This window comes from Myiozetetes cayanensis, unplaced genomic scaffold (genome assembly GCF_022539395.1).
Source record: "Myiozetetes cayanensis isolate MyiCay16 unplaced genomic scaffold, myiCay2020 scf2-11, whole genome shotgun sequence".
Classification (NCBI taxonomy): Eukaryota; Metazoa; Chordata; class Aves; order Passeriformes; family Tyrannidae; genus Myiozetetes; species Myiozetetes cayanensis.
In genome coordinates, this window is record NW_026087411.1 from 32,029,828 (window position 1) to 32,042,376 (window position 12,549).

Here is a 12,549-nt window from a genome sequence, read left to right on the forward strand (position 1 = left end):
TAAAATCACCTGACAGAAAAATCTCTTTTCTTTAAATTATCATCTGGTCCCCATTAGAATCAGAGGTAAAGATGTCAATTTAGAATAATTATTTTAAGATTATGAAGAGAGAGCTCACAGATACTGTAAGTACCTATGGTAGAAGCCAGAGCTATTTATTGATGACAAGTACCAATAAATACAAGGGGGAAAGAAATCATTCCTTGGAAACAGATGTGGATATCAATGGCAACAAAATCCCTAAAATACAATTTTTCTTTGGAATTTGAATATTGATGGCCCATAACTGAAGATGCATTAAAACCCTGAGTGTTGCTTAGACTACAGAATGGTACATTTATATTACAGGGTAGAATTTTAGTCCACTAGTAGTTCAGATTAGGAAAGCCTATGCTGAACTACCTGTAAGTAAATTATTAATTCATTCTGCTGTGTGTTCAAGTTTATTTATAGAACAAAGGGAGACTGGAAAAAAACCAACGTCTTTTAAACTGATGCTCATAAGTGGTTTCTCCAAAACCATTTTGCATCGGCTCTTGAATCTAGAAAATAACTTTTTTTCCCGGTGTCTTCTATTAGGTGGAGGATAATTAGTAATAATAGTCCCACCATTATTTGTCCTTCTTTCAATTTTAGCCTCTCAGTTCACTGTCTGAGGAAAAATACTTGGCCTTCATTTTGCTACAGCTGTTACAATGCTGCTGCGAATAAATATTTCTAGCATGGTCATCATTTATACAGATTAAATTTCAAATTACCAGATAAAGCAGTGGATAAATTCTAGTGTCCTGATCCTTTTCTTTCTTAGTTTTTTTTCTCTGAGACACACATACTCTGACAGACTGACCAACTTCCTTGACTATTGTTTCAGGAAGTTTAAAAAGTTACTCTTTTAGCCAAGTTGTCCAAGAATTCTGAAATTTTCAAGTGTCTGCCAGTGTCTGTTAAAAGAAACAATATTTCATCTGGCAGCAAAAAAACCCATAAACCAACAAAGCCTGACAGGGCACAAATTATAACTACTGCAGGAACAGTAGAAACAAAGCTTTTACCAAATAAGGCTACAAGGTAGCCACCACAGAGACAGTAAAAGGACAAAACTGATAACACTGAACGAATTGCAAAGTTCTTACATCATAACTTCTTCAGACTGGCAAGTTCAAGTGCAAAACTCAAGGACATTTCAAAGTAATTTCTTAGCCACACTACTAAAAACAGACTATGAACTATCATGTGCTGTTCTTGAGCTAAGTAGTTATTTCAGAAATAAGCTTCTCATCAATTAGGTTGTCTGATGGAACATAATCAAGATGGGAAAAAAAGCATTAAAAAGAAAAATCAGTTCCCAGTTATGTTACCAAAATTAATCACAAAAAAATCTCTGCATGACATTTGTTACCAGTTACTTTTAATCCTCCATTTGAAAAGCTACATATGCATCTGCTAAGTCTCAGATGAAGCCATAGGAAGAGTTTTGCTGGGGCACGAGTTACATAGGTCATCCATGATGGGTTATCTACTCAGGCTGACACAATTCACCAAGTAGCAAACACTACTTCAAAAGGGAAAAGAAAGCATCTCTTGTAACAAGTTGCCATTCTAGCAACTCTTACTAAACCCATTATAACAAAACAAAGAGTAAAATATAATGGGTAGAAAACTGAACAGTGTACACCTTGCAAGCTGCCAAAAGAGATTGTGACTGTAAATTCTCAAAAATCCATACAAATACTTCCACAAGTTGCTGGTGTTTTATATGCCTTCACATGTCACCAAATTCACCTTTCAGTACTATTTACAAAATGCCTTTTCGTCAAAATGGTTCTGAAAAATCTTCCTCAAATGTCACAGTCTTAGAGTTCCTCTTCAGTGTAGTAGGATATGTATAGTATATATCACTTGGAGCAAAGAAACAACTTTGCCTGGTTTGGCAACAGGCTGGCTTGTTTACAGGTAGTTGCCATTTTTAACCAACACAGCTCTTTCATAAGACCTAAAAAGTGCTTGAATAAAAAGAAATGTTAACTCCTACAGCATTGATAGTAATTCATGATCACGTCTCAATAAAATTCAGAAACTCAATCAACTTTTTGTTTGCTTTAAATTTTCATAGTTCTAAATAAGTATTGCTCTCCAGACTCTCTTCTAGATAGGAAATTCCTCCAGAATAAAAATTACATAGTGAGTTGTTTTACTAAATTTCCTTTGAATAACCTATTGCTTTCAAATATATTTGTCAAATTTTCTTTCATTACTTTCAACAGAAGTCCAAATAAAATCTGAGCAAAATGTTTCTGCTGCTTCTTGGAAGTTTCTGTTTATACATAACTGGAAACTTCTGAACAACCTCAATTATCTAAAAATATTTATACAAAGTCAACACACAAAATGAGGGAAAAATTTGATAGAAAATTACAATAGGAAAAGTGCAAAAATTCAAGAAGCAACACAATTTGAGCTTTATTCCAACATCCTATGCAGATTGCTGTGATCTGGGCTGAAAGTTTCAAAATTTATGATTAAATATGAAGGACCAGATACATTTTAACTTAGGGCACCATGTTCACTTGGAGAGGGAGAAGGCTCCGGGAAGACCTTATAGCAACTTTCCAGCATCTTAAAGGGGCCTACAAGAGAGCTGAAGAGGATCTTTTTACAAGGGCATGTAGTGATAGGACAGGGGGGAATGGCTCTAAACTGACAGAGGGTAGGTTTAAATTTGATATTAGAAAGAAAGTCTACTGTGGTGGTACTACTACCACTACTATGGTGGTGAGATGCTGGATGGGGCTTTGAGCAACCTGGTCTAGTGGAAGGTGTCCCTGGACCATGGCAGGGGGGTTGGAATTAGATGATCTCTAAGGTCCTTTCCAACCCAAGCCACTCTGTAAATTCTGTGATTCCGTCTCCTTGTTCGACACAGATACTGCCAAGTGCTCAGACAGAAAATTCCTACAGAAAGATACACACTTTCATTGAATAACATGCAACTTTAACTTCTCATTTTTAACAGTTTGAATGACTGGTTTAAATGAGATGCAGGGTTGCAAATGAACAGTGAATAAAACCCTAAAAAGTATTAAATGACTGCTTCCTTTACTAAATTCTGTCATTCCTGTTCAACGAATAAGGCAGAGATCCTATGGAAAAAATAGAATGTAAATCTCTAATTAAATACACATACACAATAGTGAAAAAAATAGGAGAACATGAAAACATTACTTTGGGCATTTACTAATCCCTTAGTGCTTCATTTTACAGTTAAAAATTAGTCACTGTCCTCCCACTCGTTACAGAAAGAAAATTCATTTAAAAATTGGAATGTGGAATAATTTTGAGGAGAAACAGGACACATCACTGAGTAACTTCAACAGTAAAAGAGACAGAAACCGCATGTGTTATTCTATTTGCAGCCTTTCCTATGCACACATATCAACCCTGTTTTACAAGCCTCTGTAGATATATCAGGACTGAAATACCATACAAACTGCACAAGCATCAATCCAATAGAATAATGAGAATCATCTATTCAGCAGAAGTTTTCACTCAGATTAAATGCTTTCATTCCCTAAGCCAATGAAATATTGGAGGTTGGTCAGTTTAACTGTGCAACATATCCCATTCACAAAATGGCAAAAACCTCCAAAGTTTCACTGAAGCAGCCTGGCAATCAAGGAGATCCTTCCTTTTAAATACCAAGCTTTCATCACCTTCCATTGCAATGCTAGGAGATATCACTGACAAGAGCCAAAAATTTCAGCTACCTGAAAAGCAGCATTTCCCCAGTTTGTCCCTTGTTGTGGTTTTTTATTTTTAATAGTTTAACTGCATCTTATAAATTTTTCAGGAAAATGGATTTGTTCCTTGCCTGGACTCACTGGTACCAAGCTTCAGCTGAAATTACAAACTCAGCACATTTTAAAAACCTGAAATAGCCCATGGAAAAGCTTGAGGATCTTCATTACAGGTATTACAACTTATTTTTCTCAGAAAATAAAAGGAAGTGTTTACGAAGTCCAGCACAAACTTTAGTTTAAATAAAAAAATTTACTCTTGTTCATTAATAGAAATAATAGATTAATAAGATCAAAGCAAACTGAAGTCTAACTTAATCTGTCATCAGAGAAGCTAAATTCAATCTTGTATACTAGAATGCTGCTCCTGCTACAGAAATTCCTTTAAAACTAAAAAAACCTAAAGCAGTTCCTTAATTTCCCCACTCACAGTATGTATCTATTACTAGTAATAGCAGTTAGTTTTCCAAATAGGGTATGTGACTATCTTTCCTGATTTTAGGAAGAAAAATACTTTTTAAAAAGCATACTGAAAAGTGCTGTCCATTGCTTTAAATATGCATTTTCTGACATGACATTCTGTTTCATGGTTGCACTTTTAAATGTCAAATGATCCAAATAATAATTTCCATGCATTTTGGATAAGCAGTAAATAAAGAACTTTAGAAGAGAGACTCAAAAGCAAAAAGCACAAGTAAAATATAATACAGATGTTAAATATATAACCAAAGTTAAGTATCTGCAAAAACCCAAATTAATTCTGCTTCATGTATCAGGAGACATGTTCATTAGGACAAGCCTAAGCTAATGAGAAGCACTAGTTAGAGAGCAGATATAAAATATTATTCCAGTAGTATATATATTAATCCTTGATTCAAAAACTCTTGAAAATCCAAGAACAGTGAAAGAACTCAATCTACAGGTGTAGGATTTCTCTTCTCCAGCTATTACGATGTTACACAGCATTTTTAACTGGAGTCTTGAAGTCTTAGCTAAGACATCTTTCTTATTCTTCTGTGAAAAGGGCAACACTTAGAACTGTGGTGAACCCTTTTTGTCTTTCAAAGATAATAGAGAAGACAGATGGCTGCTGGCAGATTAAAAATCCTTATCCTTTTGTAGCAAGTTGCTTTTATACATTTTTAAACATAACACTCCCTTATCTTTTCACTGAATACTGTTATGGACTGCTTTTGTTGAATATTTCCAGCAGCCCATTGTACACAGTGCATCACAAGCTGCATGGCCTGAGGCCAGGCAGGAAGGTGTGGAACACGTCTTCACAGGTCCATTTCCACTCTCCAAGTTTTCAAGTATTTGAGAGAAGGTCATGTTACAGCACAGATTTACATAGCAGACAAATTACATGACTGCCTGTTCTCAGCATTTCATAATTTCAACAGAAAAAAATTAGGTCAAATGAAAAGGGGGAAGAATAACCCTATCCTTTCACAGTAGTCAGAAAATTAAACAAAAAACTTACTTACCTGTTGTTCTTGCCAAAACAGCTAAAAATTCTGTATTGGCAGTAAACACAACTTTATAGCATTTGATTTACCATTCCGTTACAAAATCCTTTTCTTTTTTAATGCCTCCAAACAACCACAAACAAACCCAAAAATTTGCTGTATTGCTGTTTAAAACACTGATTTTACTATTAGTCCAAAACATGCACCCTTTTACAAATATGCATATTATCCAGAAATGCATTGGTAACTTCAAGGGTTTCACACACAGTCTGACAGTCTAGTAGGAGTGTTAAAAGAGGGAACTGCTCTTTGTATCAACTGTCTGGATGAAAAGAATAATAATTTGGAACAGCTTCCCCACCACCACCCTCAGAGCATAAAATTTAGTGCACTTTAAAAAGGGCAATATTGGCCAGTCTCAGCACTGCCTGCACATTATATTTATACTAGATAGAGACTAAAATTACAATGTTCATATTTTCAGGATAACTACAAAATACCTTCCAAGAACAGTTAAGGATATCATAATGTAAAACAACAAATTTAGCAGTGTTTAGAGGTATGTATCCACATATCTGTATTTCCCTTAGCTTACAAGACTAATACTTGCACACAAATTCTTGTGTAGTGTACAGTTAAAATATGCTAATCATTACCCTAGATAGCTTTCAGGATTTGTTTCAACACAGTCAAGCAGTTATAGGGTTTAGTCTGGCATACTGTTGATACCCTTCTTGAGCAAGCAGAAAGAATAAACATTAACAAAGAAATTACTGGCGTCAGTAACTTTAATTAGACTTAACATTATTTCAGTTTCTAAAAATGCCAAATATGAAATCTGATTTACTTTCAGCAGAAAGAGAAAGTTCTAAGCTGACGCATACTTAAAAAGGACTGTAGTTTTAAGGAACTGCTGAACAAATTTTTGAAGACAAATTCACTGCGTTAGCTAGATTTTACGTGCATTTGATACCTATTAAACAAGTAAAAAAAGAGGAAACAACTTTTCATGGAATCTGTCATTTTCTCTATTTACTAACACAAGCTCTGAGGGATGAATTCTACCAAAAGCTTCAGCTTAGCATGTTGCAGCCCTGCAGCTGAAAATTCAGATGAAAAATATGGGAGCTTTTTCTCTTCTGAGACAAAAGGAACTTTTGGGAACATTTCCGAAGGATACCAGAAAGCTTGTCTAACATACAATGGTTCCTACTCAGCACAGCCCTCCAAACAAAGAGTAACAGATGCACAACTGGTATTAATAACAAAACATCTCCTCCCTCTGTTAGTCAAGAGAGGACAGCTAAGGACAAATACAGTTTCAGAGTACTTACCTACTCGGAAGTTAGTGGCTGTCAGAGTGTCAGCAGCATGGCCGTTTTCACTGATGAGGGTGGTTGTATTTCCCTTCTCACAGTTGTTCTGACAGTTGCCTTTGGTGCAAGTTACTTTACAGATGCTGGGTGTAAAGACCACCTTGATCCGACCAGTGTGATTTCCCACTGTCAGCGGAGGCAAAGAAAAAAGAAAAAGTAAACAGATCACTTTGGTATCCATTGATTTCCTTCAAAAAGTTTTTTGGAAAAAAAAAAAAGGCGCGGGGGGGGGGGAAGGCGACAGGTCTACAGGAGGAGGGCAGTCTGCAGTGCTCTCTCTCATAGATCTCCAGTGGTGTCTCTGAAACAGGAGTAGGAAGCTTAGCAAACAGAACTCCGGGATCCGCTCCAAAACCACATTTAAAGTCAAGTCACTGGAGTGGGATTAGTAATCACAATGCTGCACTTTATTCACAGGCAGACAAAGAGCAATACCAAGGGCATGACAGCTTAAATAGCCAACCCTGACAGGCAGATGTAATGTAAAGAGGCTGGCTGTGCACCTAGAGGTGAATAAACGCTTGTGTACTCCTACATACTTTTCCTGTTTCTGCACATATTAAGTCACTATTTGTAGCTCGACCCCTGGAAATGTTTTAGGCATGCGGCATGTCTGAAAACATCTGTCTCAAATCTCCTGGCACCCCAGCACGAAGTGGTCAAACCTTGTGACGCAGCTGCCTGGACCCATTTTTTCTTCACAGTTTTTTGGCACTATTTTTCCACAAGGATTTACATACTGATCTTTGCTGTCAGCCTTTGTTTAAGTAATAAATAGCTCCGAGAAAAGCATGAGAAGTATCAGTGCTTTAAAATACTGAAATGAAAGATAAAAAAGAGAATCTAGCCATTTTCCATATACTTCCTCACAGTCATTTTAAAAACTTGAACGCAATAAAGACTGCACAAACACTAACTTTTAAATTAAGCTAATTAGAAGAATTTCTTTTCACAGAATTATATTTAAAACCAGATGTATTTGATTCTACATCTAACAGTTGAAGACAAAAAATATATTAAAACTGTTCATTAGGAAAATTAGGAAAAGGAACAGATTCCATTTGCAATTATTTAAAAAGAAAACAGTTTGTCCTCTGCATACTTCCTAATAAATTCAACAAGTTCTTGTAAATATATAATAGCATCTTTGTGGAAACTATTAATAAATACTTTCATATCAAACCTAACAATGCCAAGAAATGATGCAGAGAAAGAGAAGAATCTCCTTCCTCATGTCATAGAAATAAAAAAGTTGCTGGATAGTCGCCTGACCTAGTTTATAAAATACCCTCTGGACAAACATTTTTTGAAAATCTCAAGAAAATTATGAAAATCTTCCCACTTCAAAAGAATATAAAGCCTTCTTACTTCTGGCTCTTCATAAACAAATAAATTAAAGCAACTGTGCCAACTGTTTTGTCTACAGTAAAGGCATTCCTCTATTTGAACAGCAGCTGTAGTGCATATGGTCCCACCTTATTCTCCCTTAACAATGGTTAGAAAAAGTAGAGACTAGACAGACACAGGAATAAAGTATTTCAATTAAAGGTTAATATTGTGATTTTAGTGGATTTAGAAGATACCTTGGTTTCTTGCACGCCAAGCATTTCTTACAAAAATTAATACGCCTTTACCAGTAAATTGATAAGTGACTTGTGAACTGCTGAGGGTAGAACTTCTAGGCTTTGCTTTTGTTAAGCACAGCTTCACAAGCAATATTGCCATCTTTGTATTTTATTTGCAAAGTTATATATATATGTTTTCCAAGAAAAGAGTCCATTTTGTATTTTATATTTTCAGATGTTTTAGCAATATTTTTCCTTTAGGATGTGATCTAATTAAAAAAACATGGTTAGTTGAGTCACAAAAGTCAGTCCTGCCTACACGGTAGAAACCAGTATTGGGGGACCTTGACAAATTTTCCAGCTTAGCTAAAAACAAAATATTTTGGCTTTGTCAGTGCTAGAAGTGAAGAAAATGCAGAGCTCAATATGTGAGCCAATACTGAAACTGGATGAAGGTCATGTGCTTTGTGTTGCCATGGCATTGGGGAGGAACGTTGAGGCCGCGTGGTCTCGTTCTTCTACCTGACACCTGGAAATATTTTGTACAAACCACAAAGAACAGAAGGTTTGACCACAGTCCCACCCACAGCACTTTGCACAACAGTGGTTAATAAGGTATAAAAAGCATCCCAATTTTCTGTCTAACTAGGGGATGACAATTTGACATGGAAATGCAGGTACAGATCAACAGGTTAGTTGTCCCCACCCTTCCCAGAAGGGACATCTTCTGGCAAGCCTTGCATCCTCACTATGCTGAGTTGACACAGGATATTAAGCTTGTGATTGCAATGGTATTGTTAGCGCTATATATAGCTACTATGAGGTTAATGCATTTATCACCAGCAATCCAAAAGAACCATCTGCAAATGCTGCATTCAATAAATCGTACTATTCATGAACCCAACTGGCTCTTTTGAATGCGACTGGACCTACAGTGCAAAGACCATTCATGCACCCAGTGTCCAGCCCAAGTTACGTTCTTGAAACAGTCAGTAAGTCAGTATAAGTGAAACTAAACAATGGCTTAATCCTCTTCCACAGTATTCTGTACTATGGTGTTGAGTGCCGAGCTGCAGCAAATCTTGGGTATAATATTCATAATAACAACAGCAACAACAAAAATTATCACAGTCTAGATTTTACCAGAAAAACCTGTAGCACAAGTATTTTAGGGGGAGAGATGTCTTAGTATGAGACTCAGTGGAAATTGTAAAGTTTGCCTTTCTATCCTTTCAGATGAGAAAATATTAGTTACTCCCAATCTAAGTTTAAGAGTAACAGTAGTTGAACTGTAGTTTCAAAAACACAGATCAGTATCTAAAAAAAAAAAAAACAAACAACCATGAAAGAATACTTAAGTGCAGCTTTTCAAGGAATAAGTCTTAACAAAGAACATGGTGCAAGCCTTAGTCCCTACAAATATTCTATCATTATTCAGCAATGTTTTTCACAGAATATCCTGAGTTGGAAGGGACCCACACGAAGATAGAGTCCAACTCCTGGCCCTGCAAAGGATGACACCAAGAATCACACCGTGTGCCTGAGAGAATTGTCCAAACACTTCCTGAACTCTGTCAAGCTTGGTACTGTGACCGCTTCCCTGGGGTGCCTGTTCCAGTGCCCAACCACCCTCTGGGTGAAAAACCTCTTTTTAATACCCAACCTAAACCTCCCCTGACACAGCTTCAGGCCATTCCCTTGGGTCCTGTCACTGGTCACCACAGTGAGAACAGTGCCTGCCCCTCCTTTTCCCCTCACAAGCAAGGTGGAGACAGCAATGAGGTCTCCCCTCAGACTCTCCAGTCTGAACAGACTAAGTGACCTCAGCTGCTCCTCACACAGCTTCCCCTCAAAGCCCTTCACTACCTTTGTTGCCCTCCTTTGGATGCTCTCTCGTACTTTTACAGGTTTCTTCTATTGTGGCACCCAAAACTGCATTGAAGAGCACTGGCCCTAGAATGGAGCTCTATAGAAATCCAGTTGACAGCTTCATGTAATCCCCTTTTTGCCCAACCTGTCAGCCAGTTTTTCACCCATCACATGAGATATGCTACTTATTTTGCTATAAAACACATTTAATTCTCAGATATTTCGGTTTTGGTTGTTGCAAGAGATAGAAATAAGACAGCTTCATATTCTTTAGACGTGGGAATATTTTCTCAACCTTTTAGATTTATGAAAACTCTAATGACACTTATTTTCTTCTCCTCGGCTATCAGGCCACATCTTTTAACTTCAATTCTTCTGGAGACATTTAGGAAGGATACAAAGCCAATGATGGTCCCTGAAATGAAAATTGACCAGTGTATGAGGTGATGATGTTATTATCATTCTTCTCTGCATTGCACCTAAGTTGACAGTACTATCCTCACAAATTCTGAGGTTTAGGGACCTTAACAGTGAGCTTAATACAACCAAATTTAAACTGAAAACAGACCACAAACCCTTTTCTTAAAAGGAAGCTTTTAGCAGAAACTTCAAGATTAGACTCTTGGACTTCCTTGAATCTTTCTTCCCTTCTGTATTTGGGTTTTTTTCTCCCTCTTCTCCAAAGGGGAAAATTTAATTCTAAAGGAGAAATTATATCTTTCAATATCTCTTAGCTGATTTTGCAGTATTAATGTTAAAACCCATAATTTCGTGCTAGAAAAAGACCATTACTGCTATAGCCTTGACCTCTTTTGACTTTGGACTAGATCGTATTAAAGGACAGTGTACTTTTAAGGAAGCATATACATTATTTTGCTCTTTAAATTCCAGAACCTTTACTGATGATGCCACTCAGACATGACAAAATGTGCACCTTAGATTATCTCAAATTCATTTCTGGAAAAAAAATGATGGTGCTACAGCAACACACCTGGGATAATTTAGAGAGAGAAATTTATCATAAAGTCTTCAAAACCAATTTTAAACATGTGGAAATGAAACACCTCACTATGCTCTTAAGTATAATGCCAGACTGAAGAAATGCAAAAGTGAGAGCAGATAAATAAATAAGTCTAATGAAAGACTACAAAAGTAGAAGACACAAGCACCAAATAAATAGCAAAGCTACTGAAAAAAAAAAGTAGAACTGGAGACAAACTCAGACTGCTGTTTTAATAAAGACAGGATAAACAAGATTATTAATACTGGATAAAGCTTCATCCCTGAGCTAGGCAGCAAACACACAATGAGGATACTCAGCCAACAGCTCCATCATCCTGCCTCATAGTCCAGACTCACTTGAACTTAAGAGCTCCATAATATATTTGTCAAAAGAGATCAGCAGAAGAATGCACCCAGAATTTCCAAAATCTGTAAAACTCTTGAGCCAGATTAAAAAAAGAAAGATGTCTGGCTAAAGTGATGAGATTTTAGTTGAAAGTTGGCACCATATATATGTGATTTTCTTTCCATCTCCGTAAGTCACTATGATATAATATCATGAACACAGCAAGCTCCTGCTGTGATAAATTTATGGTTTAGCAACAACAACTGCAGGAGAAATGGAAAATACGAGTAAAAGTATTTCTTCATAGAGTCCCTTCTGCCCCCACTGTCCATTATGGCAAACTGATTTTTTTTTTTCTGCATTATCAGAAAAGGTGAATGAGTTAAGACAAGGCAGGTGGCAGATTGTATGTCCAGGTGGTCACAATGGCTCACACAGCTGTGCCTGGATAGAGTTGTGTAAGGGGAAGAATTCCTCCTCAACCTCCTGTGTCCCTGTGTAATGCAACTCAGACTTTGTTTCTTTCTAGAAGAATTTCTATAAACACTATTTTTTCTTGGGTTAATGGCTGCCCTCACCGCTCCAACATTCTGACAGCATTCAATAGCTGTAGTGGAGCTCAGATGATTTGTGGCATGTCCCCGTTCTGTGGGAAGACAATGGGCTAACAACACAAGTGAAAGCAGAACTGGTATTCAGTTAAAAAGATGACTACATAGGTCAAGTGGGGCAAAGAGAATAAAATATTTTAACATGTCAAAAAACACTGATGTTAATGTGTGCATGATGGTTTTGTGCTTCATAGTGATCTAATCAAAATGATTCACAACAAAATTTAAAAAAAAAAAAACAAACAACCCACATACAAGAAATGGCTTCTACCAGCCAAATACGCAGTACAGCTTACACATATATATCCCATAATCTTTGAACAAAAATTTCTGAGCTACTTTAAGAGGGGTTATGGGTATTTGGTGAGGTTTTTTAGATTTTGTTGTTGCTGTTTGTCATGGTTTGAGGGTTTATTTTAATACCTTCACTTATGACAAATATAAGGCAAATCCTTATCCTGAGGCAAATCTCCTGAGGAAACAGAACTACTAGAACTGTAGGCTTTCCATTAGTACC

The 12,549-nt window shown here is 36.7% G+C and overlaps 1 protein-coding gene across 10 annotated transcripts in view; it reads right to left on the reverse strand.

The window, feature by feature from the left end:
- The window catches only part of LTBP1 (latent transforming growth factor beta binding protein 1), a 188,647-nt gene that overhangs the window by 115,615 nt on the left and 60,483 nt on the right, over nt 1-12,549 (reverse strand). For 7 of the 10 annotated variants that reach the window (XM_050315045.1, XM_050315039.1, XM_050315040.1 and 4 more), the window contains one exon: nt 6,598-6,765. In XM_050315045.1, coding sequence (XP_050171002.1) covers nt 6,598-6,765 — 168 coding nt within the window. Of the gene's footprint in view, nt 1-6,597; nt 6,841-12,549 lie in introns of those variants that run through there. The other 3 variants (XM_050315044.1, XM_050315043.1, XM_050315042.1) reach the window with 1 other exon arrangement.